The sequence below is a fragment of the Adiantum capillus-veneris genome, chromosome 19 (assembly GCF_014529385.1).
Source record: "Adiantum capillus-veneris isolate H3 chromosome 19, ASM1452938v2, whole genome shotgun sequence".
Lineage (NCBI taxonomy): Eukaryota > Viridiplantae > Streptophyta > Polypodiopsida > Polypodiales > Pteridaceae > Adiantum > Adiantum capillus-veneris.
Window position 1 is genome coordinate 92,509,256 of NC_140949.1, and position 14,110 is coordinate 92,523,365.

Below are 14,110 nucleotides of genomic sequence, written 5' to 3' on the forward strand. Positions count from 1 at the left end.
GTCTATCTCTGGCTGTGTGTGTCATGGAGAAGGTCCCTGATGCTGCGGTGAATGTAACCCCCAGATATACATATGAGCCTGTCACCTCTATATCCCTCCCCTCCAGCTACTGTAAATCTACTTTGTCGGCGAATCTGAGCCGATGTATGAAATATGAGAACCTTGGTCTTGCCAAGGTTCACCGTGAGTCCTCGCTGTGAGCAGAAATCATTAAGGGCCTGCAAATGTAGCTGTAGTCCCTCTTCCGTCTCTGACATCAAGACAATATCATCTGCATATAAGAGTATGTGTACAGTAGTCCCTGCAATATCCACACCCTCTCCACCCCTGTGCAAGATGAAGTTACCATCTCGTCAATGTATAGACCAAGAGTGTAGGTGATAGAGGGCAACCTTTTTCACACCAATGGTGTCCACATGGGTGTCAGATAATCCACCCGGGCATCTCACTCTGCCAGATACTGCTCAATACAATGCATAGATCCCCCATGTCATCTCCTCTCCAATTCCAAGCGCAAACCAGGCGTCTGAAAGTCTCTCTCTAGGTACTGTGTCAAATGCTTTGCGGAAGTCCACGAAGCAGCAATATAATCTCCTCTTCCTCACCCGTGTCTGGTTCGATCAGACAACGAAGGGTGAAGATATGATCAATAGTTAGAGAAAGCTCGGCGGAAGCCTGCCTGTCCTGGTGTCCTCATGCCCTCTCCCTCTGCTAGAGAATTGAGCTCCTCCTCTCTAAAACCGCGCCATTATAGTTTGGCAGTATAGGACCATTCATGATAGTGCGATATGTGCTAGGGATCCATGGGCATCCCTAGATTTGTGGATAGGCATGATGGTGTGCTCTGTCCACGACTCTGGGAATCCCTTTGAAAGCGCGCGGTTGAAGAGGTGGGCAATGAGTGGTGTGTCACAACGTGTGACTACTATCTATCCTTTTTGTTGATTTCTTTTCTTATTATCTATTTTACTTTCACTTTTTGGAAACACCCCTCGGGAATCTAACTGCCCTGCATTTGCATAGCTAGTGTGGAACTGTCCAGAGGGAGTCCAGGCCTGAGGGCAAGAGAGCACTAAGGTTGGACAAGGACTATGGTTAGCAAGTGGGGTCATTTGACTAGCCAAAGTGGAATCCTTTGCTACAGAGGCTACATTTCAGTTCTGGATGTGGCCGCAGTGTACAAAGAGGGTCGGATGACCTAGAAAGATACAATGGCAGCATCTCCTAAAAATTTAGGGAACTGCTATTTTGGGACTGAAAATGTGTTGGCGTCATTACCTCCGGAATGACAAAGGGAACATTTTCTTAACTCTGCCGTGAAGTCAACTGGGCAACCGGTTGGGATATTTTTAGGCGGCAACCGAAACGGGGAAAATGCTTATAAATGTGCCAAGTGGCACTTCTGGTGCACTTGCCTCATGCAACAAGAAGTGGCGCTGAATTTTAAGCTGGGAGAGCTCATTTGCAGCTTTTGTCACAGGTTAAGAGCTATGGTGTGCTTTGCTTTCCCTCTTATGCACAGTGCGGTGCCTGGAGTGATGCCCTGCACGCTACGCACTGCCCTCTCTCTCCCCTTTGGCAGTATGTTATGCCCCTCTAGTGGGCTCTTCATTTGACCAATGTACAGTTGTGTGGGTTCATGCGCGATTGCCGAGGCAAGAGCCTCTTGCACAGGTACTGGATTAGCTAGCGGCTAATCCCCCCGCAGGTACAGGTGAATTCGGAGAGGTTTCACGCCAGAAATCTCGTCCGATTCAAAGGGCAAGTAGGCCCTACAGGTGCGGGAGCTCGAGGACTTGCTAGGGATGCAACCGGCACGCGGAACGGAGCCCGAAACAGTGAATTACAGCCTGCTGTGTATTTTTGCAGGTTTAGGGTTTTTGGCCCTAAACGGACCCTAATACCCCCAGGAGGTTCGGGGACGCAAGGGGACCGCTGTACAGGCGATTCTGGCGCATTTTCAGGGCTGAAAACAGAGAATTCAGCAGCGTGCTGCAGATTCTCGCCAGGTTTTGCAAAGTGCCCGTATGCGTCGGGAAAGTCAGTCAATGCGTGGAATACTGACCGTGAAGGTTCTAGTACAGTTATGTTGCCGAATCGGGCTGGAACAGTGGAAATTCAGCCGAGAGTTTGTGCGGGGCAGCTTGTAGGAACCACAGCGTTTATTCCCTCTTTTGAACAATAAAGAAAATACCGAAAGGGGCGCCTAAGTTAGGGGCAATCTGGTGTCCGTTACTCATACAGGTGCAATCTAGCCAACCTGTATCCCCTCTCCCCTTTTGTTGTGTCTTGAAAATACAAGTAAAATAGACGACTAATAATGGGTGAAAGCTAATTCAAGGTTTAAAAGTAAAGTCTACCGCCCTTTTTGGATTGAACAGGCGGTTTCATGGTTCCATCGACGGATTAAAATCACTTTTTCCCATAGAAGTGAGCCTTGGTCAGTTTGGGCTTGAAAGACACAGGGGATCATAGACCAGGACACAGGGATTGCAATTATTATGGCTGACAGACCAGATGATGTGACTGAAGAGGTTTCCTCTTCACAGGGTCAACAGACACATGAAGTGGGTGAGTCCTCAAGACCACCACAGACAGATGACGATATATTCAGGACCCAATTGGCTACTGCTGTGGCTATGTTTACACAAGTAATGCAGAATCCGAGGTTTTTAGCCTTTCTGCAACCTCCTGTTCCGTCTCAGCAAGTTGGGTCACTGGATCATATTCAAAAGCCTGTTAAGGCTCGAGCACAGGTGATTCATACCGCAGAGTCAATGGAAACACCTTTACACTTGACGGAGAACATGCAGTCTCCACAACGTATACCTAAGGTGCAAGAACAGGTGGCTGAGATGCCAGTTTTTCAAGCTGTACCAATTCAGCCCGCCACCTTTCAGCAGCCTATAGCTGGTTCTAATGGGCAGGGAAGCAACCTACAGGCTATGCAACAGGTCTTCCCACCACCTTCAGTACACCCTGGCTATTTTGGAGGTGGATCGGTATTTCAGAGCATGGCTGGTCATGCACCTGGAAATCAGTTTTACACGCCAGGAACAGTGTTTGGGGGTGCTCAAACGATGATGCCTAACCCCATGTACAGTGTCATGGGTATGCAACCAGGGTTTCAAAGCACTCAGGGACAATTTGGGATGCCACAAGCAAATTTTGGTATGGCTGGAATTACAAATCAGCAGCCAAATATGGCATTTCCAGGTCAAGTTAATAGCGGCCAAGGAACACAGATGAACCCTAATAGTGTTCCCATGTTTCAGTCACTTCCATATGACAATTTAACGCCGCTGGAGAGGCCAACTCCGTACAAAGAAGGTGGCAAAGGAGTGTCATTCACGACCTTTACAGGGTTTGATGACAGGAAGAAGGCTCTTTCATTCCTCCAGCAGTTTGACAAGGCCTATGCAGGGGGAAACTTTACAGAGGCTTCAAAGGTCCGCAAGGCAGCCACTTTCTTGACAGGGAATGCGGGACAATGGTGGACAACTTTATTGCTTCAAGGGCAAGCTCGTCCACATGGATTTACTTCAAGCAGATTTTTGCAGCAGCATGGTTATCTGATGATTTCGAAGCAGATGTCATGACAGAATGGCACCAGCTTAATGCTGCCACTTGCAGAAATCTGGATGATTACAATCGGAAGTTTTGGAAAGCTCTACTTCCAGTAACTTCCTATAGGTTTGTGCCATTGACAGAACAGATTGAAAAATACTGTTGTGGCCTACCTAAAGGATTGAGAAAGTACTGTACGAAGACAAAAGTCACTACTTTGACGCAGCTCATCGAGGTAGCAAACACTGGCAATGGTTTGCTCAAGGGAGAAGATTGTGAATTTAACACTGGCGTCAAGGCAGGATCAGGCAAGAAAAATTCAGCCAAGAAGCACGTTCCCAATGAGGCTCCTAAAGGGACTCAGGAGTCAGCCAATGCAGGGACAAAGACAAAGCTACGGCTGAATCAGAAAAAGGACCAGCAAAGAAATGGAAAAGACGTTTTCCTCGCAAGTCAGAAGAGCAAAAGAAGGTCCTGAGGACAGAGAACAAATGCTTTATATGTGAGCAGCCTGGCCACATTGCTTACAACTGTCCTACAAAGAAAAGGGCCAGCTGATTCTGAAGACAAGGAGGACAGGAAAGGAAAGAAGCCCATGGCTGGTCTAGTGCCAGATATGGTGGGCGACAAGCCAAATTCAGATGCAAGTGAGCTTTGCAGAGCATGGGGAAAGGTTAGGGATCAAACAGTGCTTATCTTCTTTGATCCAGGTGCCAAAGCCAACTTCATTTCCCCAGAATTGGCTTCAAAGTTGGGAATCAGACCTGAAGAGATGGGGTATACAGCAGAGGCAGGTTTGGCATGTCCTGGCCATACAGAGGCTGTGACACCCATCATTGGAAAGTTGCGTCTACATATCCAGTCCTATGTAGATGCTGAAGAATTTTACATCATGCCACTGGACGGATGTGATGTGTTGTTAGGTATTCCTTGGTTGTTTCGTGTACAGGGAATCATGGATGCCTACAACAAAAAGATCACTGTACAGAGCAGGGGAAAGACTCACATTCTGGATGTAAAGCTTAAAGGGGAGTCTATTCCTACTGTATCAGCTTCTGCTATTACTTCTGTAATGAAAAAGCATCTTTCTGCGTACTTGGTTTTTGCACGTGAAGTGTCAGATTGTGATGAATCAAATTTATCTGTGCTAGATAAAGAAAGGTCAATGTTTTTACAACAGTATAGTGACTGTTTTTCCGATTCATTACCGTCTCAATTACCGCCAGAGAGACCCGAGGACCATGCGATAGATTTGGTGCCAGGCAGTAGCCCACCAAATAAGCCTCCGTACAGGGTTAGTGCGGCTCAGCAGAAAGAGATAATGGGCCAAGTACAGGAGTTGTTAGAAAAAGGGCTGATTCAGCCCAGTTCATCTCCATTCTGTTCTCCAGTGTTGTTGGTGCAGAAAAAGGATGGCTCATGGCGTATGTGCATCGACTACCGTGCACTGAACAAGAATACCATCAAGAATAGGTTCCCTATACCTAGAATTGATGATATTATGGACAAATTAGAAGGAGCAGCTATGTTTAGCAGGATAGATCTAAAGAGTGGGTATCATCAGATCCGCATTAGATCAGAGGATGTGCACAAGACTGCTTTTAGAACAACGTTTGGCCTTTACGAATTTTTAGTGATGCCCTTTGGTCTCACAAATGCTCCTGCTACGTTTAATAGGATGATGGACAGAATTTTCCGTCCACACCAGCAGTTTGTTGGTACATTCTTTGATGACATGATAGTCTACTCAAAGAATGAAGAGGAGCATAGGCATCACTTGGCCATTGTGTTCAAAGAGCTACGCAGTCATAGGTTGCTCATCAATGCAAAGAAAAGTGAGTTTTTTCTGGAAGAGATTCACTTTCTGGGACACATTGTCTCAAAGGACGGTGTCAGAATGGATCCTGCAAAAGTCGAAGCGATCAAGTCATGGCCAAATTTGAAGACGGTGCATGATGTCCGAAGCTTTTTGGGACTATGCTCCTATTACAGAAGGTTTATCCGAAATTTCGCTGAGATTGCTTCACCTTTACATGCTCTTCAAAAGAAGGCAGTCACCTTTAGATGGACACAGAAAGAGATTTCAGCTTTTAATCTCTTAAAGGAAAAGATGACTTCAGATCCAGTCATTGTGTTGCCAGATCTTAGGAAGTCATTTGTGGTCCAGTGCGACGCCTGCGGTAGTAGCATTGGTGCTGTGCTAATGCAAGATGGCAGGGTAGTAGCCTATGAGAGCAGAATTTTGCAAGGGCCAGAGATGACCATGCAGGTCTATGAGAAAGAGTTACTGGCTGTGATTCATGCGCTCTTAAGTTGGAAACACTACCTGCTAGGTGCAGATTTCGTTGTCCAAACGGATCATCAGACCTTGCGATACTTCTTGACACAAACAAAGTTATCTGAAAAGCATATGCGATGGGCAAATATCTTGTCCATGTTCCATTTTCAGATTGTGCATGTGGAAGGCAAGAAGAACGTTGTGGCTGATGCCTTGTCAAGGAAGCCACAAATTTCAGCTGTGTCGATTCCTTATCATCATGAACTTGATGATATGAGAGAACAGTATGCAAATGATGAAGATTTTGCAAGGGTCTTCGAGCAACTAATGGATGGACAACGTCATGAACACTATCTTCTTAAAGACGGGTTCATGATGATGCATGGAAGATTGTGTGTCACAAAGCCATTGCGACGCAAAGTTATGGAAGAGAGTCATGTCCCACCGTATGCAGGGCATCGTGGTATCGATGCTACAGTTAAAGCGGTTGAGACATTCTTCTATTGGCCTACATTGAGAAGAGATGTGGATGCCTTTGTGCGAGAATGCCTAATATGCCAAAAGGTCAAGTTTGACAGGCAAAAGGCACCAGGGTTATTGCAACCACTACCTATTCCAGATAAACCATGGGAAAGTATTGCTATGGATTTTATCTTTGATCTTCCAAGAACGCAGACAGGAAATGATGGTATTTGGACCATTATTTGCAGATTCAGCAAACAGGCTCATTTTATTCCTGTCAGGAAGAAGATAAAGCCAGATCAGATGGCACGCTTGTTTATGAGCAATATTTTCAAGTATCATGGCATGCCACAGTCGATTATTAGCGACCGTGATCCACGCATGACTAGTTTGTTCTGGAGAGGCTTGTTTGAGAATATGGGTACCACGCTCAAATTCTCTTCGTCATTTCATCCTCAAACAGATGGGCAGTCAGAAGAGGCAAATTCTACTGTCCTAGATCTGCTGAAGTGCTATGTGTCAGAGCATAAAGGAAAGTGGGAGCAGTATTTGCCATTGGTGGAGTATGCATACAATAATACAGTGCATTCATCAACTGGCAAGGCACCTTTTGAGATAGTTGAAGGTGGCAAGAAAGTTCCTCCCATACTGCATACAAAGGACAAGATATTTGAAGCAGATAAGTATGTTCAAGACATGGATGAAATGTACAGAAGGTCAAAGTGGCCTTAGAAAGGACTCAGGCAAAGCAAAAGAAAGCAGCTGATCGTCACCGCGTGAAGTGGTATATTCACTTGGTGATTGGGTGCTTTTACGCTTTGAAAAGGCAAGGTTAAAGAAGATGAAGGGCAAGGAAAGACTGTTTCCAAAGCTCAGCATGCGTTACTATGGGCCTTTTCAAGTATGCGACATAATCAGTGATGTTGCATATAGGCTGAAATTGCCTGACAGTTGGAAGATTCACAATGCGTTTCATGTGAGTCTTCTCAGACCCTATGTGGGTGATGTGCCAGAAGATATGCCAGCTGAAGATCAGCCGGAAGTCGAGGAACTTGACGAGATCTTGGTCCCTGAACAGATTTTGGCACACAAAGAAAGGAAAGTGAAAGGCAAGGTTGCTAGGCGTTACTTGGTAAAGTTCAGAAACTATCCACCAATGGATGCTAAGTGGATGGAAGAAGGTGAACTTGCAGAGTCACCAACTGTGTTATCACTTTACCTGGAAGCCTTCGATTTGCAACCTACCTTGACCCCTTGAGTTTCAAAGCTAAATGGATTGTCAGTGTGACAATGGCTTCTGAAACAAATGATGTACAAGGTATTTAAAGTGAGCTCAAATCAAATACCTGTTACATGAATGTTAGAGCTGTACAGATTGTCAGATTTTGGCAATTGCTCTTATCGAATGTCCAAAAGTTTGATTAGTGCTATAGAAGTGAGTATTTCTTGTCAGTTTGTCAAGGATACAGTGATTGCTTCTATTGAAGAGTACATGTGTAACTGCATTCTTAAACTGTCGGTTTGGGTATGCTCGAAAGTGTTACGGGATCCAACGTGTACTATAAGACAGTGGCAAAATGTGCAGCTACCATTTTGTCATTGGAAAGTTAGTGACTCAAAGCAATGGCAGAGTGCGCAGCTACCACTATGTCATTGGGACAGGGTTCACACGCAGGCAATACATGAGTCGACGAGGTGTTGAATACACCAGGGTTGACAATGAGCATGTATGTGTCGTATATGTGTCGACAGGTGTTGAATACATCAGTGTTGACAGTAAGCATGTACGACATAGATGCAAACGAGGACGTTTGAGATTTCAAGAGGGGGGTATGTCACCAACGTGTGACTACTATCTATCCTTTTTGTTGATTTCTTTCTTATTATCTATTTACTTTCACTTTTTGAAACACCCCTCGGGAAATCTAACTGCCCTGCATTGCATAGCTAGTGTGGAACTGTCCAGAGGGAGTCCAGGCCTGAGGGCAAGAGAGCACTAAGGTTGGACAAGGACTATGGTTAGCCAAGTGGGGTCATTGACTAGCCAAAGTGGAATCCTTTGCTACAGAGGCTACATTTCAGTTCTGGATGTGGCCGCAGTGTACAAAGAGGGTCGGATGACCTAGAAAGATACAATGGCAGCATCTCCTAAAATTTAGGGAACTGCTATTTTGGGACCTGAAAATGTGTTGGCGTCATTACCTCCGGAATGACAAAGGGAACATTTTCTTACTCTGCCGTGAAGTCAACTGGGCAACCGGTTGGGTTATTTTTAGGCGGCAACCCCGAAACGGGAAAATGCTTATAAATGTGCCAAGTGGCACCTTCTGGTGCACTTGCCTCATGCAACAAGAAGTGGCGCTGAATTTTAAGCTGGGAGAGGCTCATTTGCAGCTTTTGTCACAGGTTAAGAGCTATGGAGTGCTTGCTTTCCCTCTTATGCACAGTGCGGTGCCAGGAGTGATGCCCTGCACGCTACGCACTGCCCTCTCTCTCCCCTTTGGCAGTATGTTATGCCACTCTAGTGGGCTCTTCATTTGACCAATGTACAGTTGTGTGGGTTCATGCGCGATTGCCGAGGCAAGAGCCTCTTGCACAGGTACTGGATTAGCTAGCGGCTAATCCCCCGCAGGTACAGGTGAATTCGGAGAGGTTTCACGCCAGAAATCTCGTCCGATTCAAAGGGCAAGTAGCCCTACAGGTGCGGGAGCTCGAGGACTTGCTAGGGATGCGACCGGCACGCGGAACGGAGCCCGAAACAGTGAATTACAGCCTGCTGTGTATTTTTGCAGGTTTAGGGTTTTGGCCCTAAACGGACCCTAATACCCCCAGGAGGTTCGGGGACGCAAGGGGACCGCTGTACAGGCGATCTGGCGCATTTTCAGGGCTGAAAACAGAGAATTCAGCGTGCTGCAGATTCTCGCCAGGTTTTGCAAAGTGCCCGTATGCGTCGGGAAAGTCAGTCAATGCGTGGGAATACTGACCGTGAAGGGTTCTAGTACAGTTATGTTGCCGAAATCGGGCTGGAACAGTGGAAATTCAGCCGAGTTTGTGCGGGGCAGCTTGTAGGAACCACAGCGTTTATTCCCTCTTTTGAACAATAAAGAAATACCGAAAGGGGCGCCTAAGTTAGGGGCCAATCTGGTGTCCGTCTACTCATACAGGTGCAATCTAGCAACCTGTATCCCTCTCCCCTTTGTTGTGTCTTGAAAATACAAGTAAAATAGACGACTAATAATGGGTGAAAGCTAATTCAAGGTTTAAAGTAAAGTCTACCGCCCTTTTTGGATTGAATAGGCCGGTTTCAGTGTGCCAATGCATCATAGCCATATATAAGATGCTCTGCCTGTAGGCCTGCCTGATCTCTAGCCCTCCCATGCTGTAGGTGGGATATAGCTTTCTTCACCATGTGGGTGGTGAAGAAAGTAGATGATGTGGGTCGGGTAGCCGATGGCGTAGGTATGGGTGGCTGTCTTTGGATCTCGTATAAGCTCTCAGCCTATTTGTGCCATGTCGTTGGGTCCTGAATAGGAGTGGATGGCCTGGGAGGTCTGATCCGGCGCCATGCCTCAGCACTATCCTGGCTCATGAGTAAATGATAGATGTCCCAATATTGGTGCTCCTCCCACTCCCATCTTTTACGACGGGTAAGTGTCTGCATCCTGCGCTGAGCTTGGCGATGTGTAATCTCCCCTCTGATCTCCAATATACGCAGGTGTCGGTGTAGATCTCGACATTCGTCGTCGTACCACCTGTTTTGTGGCATAGTGTCAGTGCGTGGAGGGTGTGTGTGTATGCGATGTGGGAAACTTTGAGTGGCTGACTCGTGTAAGATGGATGTAATGTGTGTGGTGAGTGTGTCCAGAGGTGCTGTGGGGTCTAAGTGTATAAGGTGCTCATGCAGGTGATGTATATAAATAGGAGTGAGCTCATGAGTGAAAGAAATGGTAGTGTAAGTGTGTGGGGGGGGGGGGGGGGGGGGGGGGGGGGGGGGGGGGGGGGTGGGGGGGGGGGGGGGGGGGGGGGGGGGTCAGCAAGCTGTGTAGCAAGAAGGGAGAATGTAAGATAAGTATGATCCGCCCCTATCGGTGTGCGTGCAACGTTGAAGGAGTGTATAAGCTCTACTGTCTGGGTAGAGCCCATCAAATAGTCCACTGTGCTCTCTCCGCCACTGTGTGGGAAGCAAGTGAATCCCCCAGAATCTGGCCACCTCGCCATCCCGTCATAAATAACGAGATGGTGCTTGCTGCCAAGCTCAAGAAGGTGTCTGCCATATCCAGTGTTGTCCTGTCCCCCATCTGCAGACACTCTACTCACCCCCATGTCCTCTGCATCAAGTGCCCTCATGATCTCCGGCTGCTCCATATCATAGATCTCACACTGTCGGCTCTGTTTCCTCCCGTTGAAGTCCTCCATGAGGAGGACTTCCCCGAGTGATGTGTAGTGAGAAATGTCCTCCGACAGTCCAGAGTAGGGGTCCTGGATAGCATATCGTGATCCATGTGGTGAAAAGTAGCATATGGCAATGTATAGCCCTCTCTTGTGGGTGAGCTCTAGCCATACCCACATATAGCATGCCTCCTCGTCTCTACTCATCACCTGTATCCGGTTGTGTAAGCTCTGTCTGAATAGTATGGCCACCCCTCCTGACCCCCGAACTGTACTCTGTCTGGTGATGGTCCTGTAAGTCGACTCCCACTGAAATCCTGTGACTACAGGTAGTCCTCTCTCTGGGCTCTCATGGGTCTCCGTAAAACATACAAAGTCATGCTCACTGATGATCTCCTCTAGGCGCTCCAGATGTGTCCATATAGAACCATTGCAGTTCCAGACTGCCCCTCTGAGTGGTGTCTCCTGTGCTAGTGTATGTGTCTCATAGGTCCCAAATCCCTATGAGATTGGGCGGCCGTCGATGAAGATTCTACCATCTCGAAAGAAGGCCTTTTTACCTTCTTTCCGTGCCTGAGGACCCTGGGCATGCATGATTTCTTGTGCTCGATCTGCATCCTAGTGAGGTCCTCGTCCATAAAGATATGGCCGCCCTGGAGGCCTCGTAAGGGCACCCTTTTGCGAAAAAAGGTGGTGCGGTCCTCATCTCCTCGTAACTGCATGATCAACGGGCGAGCTCGAGTGGTGTCACGGCCAGCTCACCATGCCTTTGTAAAAGGCATAGTCTCTTTGTAGCCTAGTTGGCTACAAAGCTCTCGTGCATCCTCCTCTGCTGAAGGTCCCTCTTTAAGGCCAGTGATCCTAACATTGTGTTTCCTCATATGGTGCAATCGCTTCTCCTCGAGAGTAAGCTGAACCCTCAAGTGCTCTCCCATGTGAACCTCCTCGCATACCTCCTTCTTGATAGAGAGAGAGAGAGAGAGAGAGAGAGAGAGAGAGAGAGAGAGAGAGAGATGATTTTGTAACTGGTGTTTTGACAGCTTTCCTTAAAATTTGATGTATACACCTTGGGTCCTTTGTCAAATGAGGTTGGAAAGCACTTGACAGAACTCTCTGGGCTTGCTGATGTCTCTGTACGGTCAAGAAGACCAGCAGGTCTGCTACTGATGGACCGCACATTGGATCTAGTCACACCAAGCTCCCATGGGGATAGCTTGTTAGATAGAATCTTTGCTTTCTCTTCCAGAAGAATTGATGAGTATCAGACAAAAAATCTGAGAGCTAGTCCTACTGCTGTATCTCGGCGTGCTTTGGATGTAAGAGTGGCAAATGGAATAGATGACCTGGAGGAGGTCTGGATGCCTGGCTTGCACAGTGAAGAGATTGGTGATTTTCTGTCCAAATATGAATTTGGTGAAGGCTTGATCATTTCAAAGAGTCCAAAGAATCTCGATGGCAGCGATGCTACGAAAAGAACAATACCAATGCTGCGGGCATTGGGTAGCTCACTTTTTGATTCTGTTGAGAAAAGGGAAAATGGCTACCTGGATTTGATACTTGAAAAGAGGGTCAGTGATAGTCTGCATTTTATTGAAACATGGCTCCAAGAATCTAATTCTCAAGAGAGTATTGAATCTAGTAAGGGAGGAGCTATTAGCTCCCAAAAAATTCAATCTATATGTAATCTGTTGTCACAGAACGTTCTTACAGCAGCTCAACATGCAGATCTTATTCAAATCTCAAAAGCAGTTGAAATGGCTATAGATCCTGGACTAAGCAGTAAATGGGATGGGCTTCTGAATGCAGAGAGGGTACTGCTAATGAGTGTTGGTGACTCAAACCAGAGCATTGCCTCTCAAATCTGTGATGTTGTGTATCAAAGTATTGACAAAGGACATAGCAGAAATCAAGCTTTGTCCCAACCCAAGGCACAAAAGCTGTTCACATTACGCGATGCATTGACTCTGGCCATCGTTGGATATGCTCTGGCAGGACACAGTTTTGAAAATTCCTTTGCTGAAGGCCCATTTTCACGAGAGGAAGAAGAGCAGCTAAAACAAGCTGTGGTGGATGCCATCCTCCAAGGCTCAGAAGAGCGTTTAGGCTTCCTCCAAGGCTTAGAAGATTCCCTTGCGCTTCACAGGCAGCGGGAGGTACCAGAGCTTTCAGCCACGTCAGAGTCTCGTGGAGGTGAAGCAGCCATGGTAAAAAACGAAGAACTCCAGCTTGATTTCAGTAATGAAGGATGGGAAGCGTGGGATGATGAGGAGGAAATTGATATGGGCAGTGGTGAAGCATATGACGGAGATTACCAAAGAACCCAACTCAGATTGCAAGTAAGGGATAGGGTTGAAGCCGTTTTTGGAAGGCTTCACAGAGTCTCAGAAGCAAGACGATTTTTACAGGCAAAAAATAAGTCGTCAGTTTTTGACGATTATGATGGCTTTGGTGGATCTTCATCTACACGGAGAAGCTTAATCTTTAAAGTGCTTATGTTGCTTTTTGCAAAAGCTGAAATACCAGGGATGGAGCATCATGCTTCCTTTGTGGGGCGGATACTGAAGAGTGGTCTTGGAAGGTTTGGACTCAGGCAGGTATGTGTCTTTTTTTTTTTATTGGTAAGAGCCTAGGGAAATATTTCTGGTTTTTGACCTAATACTTTTTCTTTAACAGGTAAAACCAAAGCTCAGTGACAACAAACTTATTATGGTGTTTGTTATTGGAGGTATTAACGGTGTAGAGGTAAGTGTTCAGATTGTGTTTCACACCTATATGATAGTATGGGAACTGGGAACTGGGAACTGAAACAATGCACTTTTATCCTATGTATTGGTGTTATTAGTGTTTGAAGTGTCAGAATCAAGACTTTGCAATTTTTTAATTTGTGTCCTCTGCGAACGACGTTAAAGTTGAGTTTTGTTCTTTCATAGGTATTTATGGGTCTGTTGGTGTGTGTTTTGTGTGAACCTTCTTATGCCTTGTGTCATCAGAGTTTAATATGGATGCATACAAAATGGTTCTTTACCATCAGAATAGCAATGTGTCCATGCCCAAATATTCATTGCGTTTAGAACAAGGATACATATTCATGGAGTTTTGACACCCAATGAAGAAGGATATCTGATATTTATCTGAAGCCGCTAAAGCATATGAAAGCCTTTGATCAAGACACTGCCCCAAGTTTTTCTGGAGGAGAGATTGCTAGTCATTGATGTGGAACCCTTTCTTCATTAACAGTGTGGATACATGCATGGGTGCTGCTTACATGTAGCGTGAGACCCCTTGGCAGTTCACCCGGCCTTGGAGCTTTGGCAATCGGCTTTGGCTGTGTGATTTGCTAGAGAATGTGTAGATAGATACCATGTGCCAGATGCTTGTGGCCATTGCATGAGATAAGACATTGTAGAGTCAAGG

At 46.4% G+C, this 14,110-nt stretch overlaps 1 protein-coding gene across 2 annotated transcripts in view; it reads left to right on the plus strand.

The window, feature by feature from the left end:
- LOC147434468 (vesicle docking protein) overlaps positions 1 to 14,110 on the plus strand; it is a 72,984-nt gene that overhangs the window by 40,729 nt on the left and 18,145 nt on the right. For both annotated transcript variants that reach the window (XM_086490922.1, XM_086490921.1), the window contains exons 5-6: positions 11,737 to 13,290; positions 13,370 to 13,438. In XM_086490922.1, the coding sequence (XP_086347048.1) occupies positions 11,737 to 13,290; positions 13,370 to 13,438 (1,623 nt within the window). The remainder of the gene's footprint in view (positions 1 to 11,736; positions 13,291 to 13,369; positions 13,439 to 14,110) is intronic.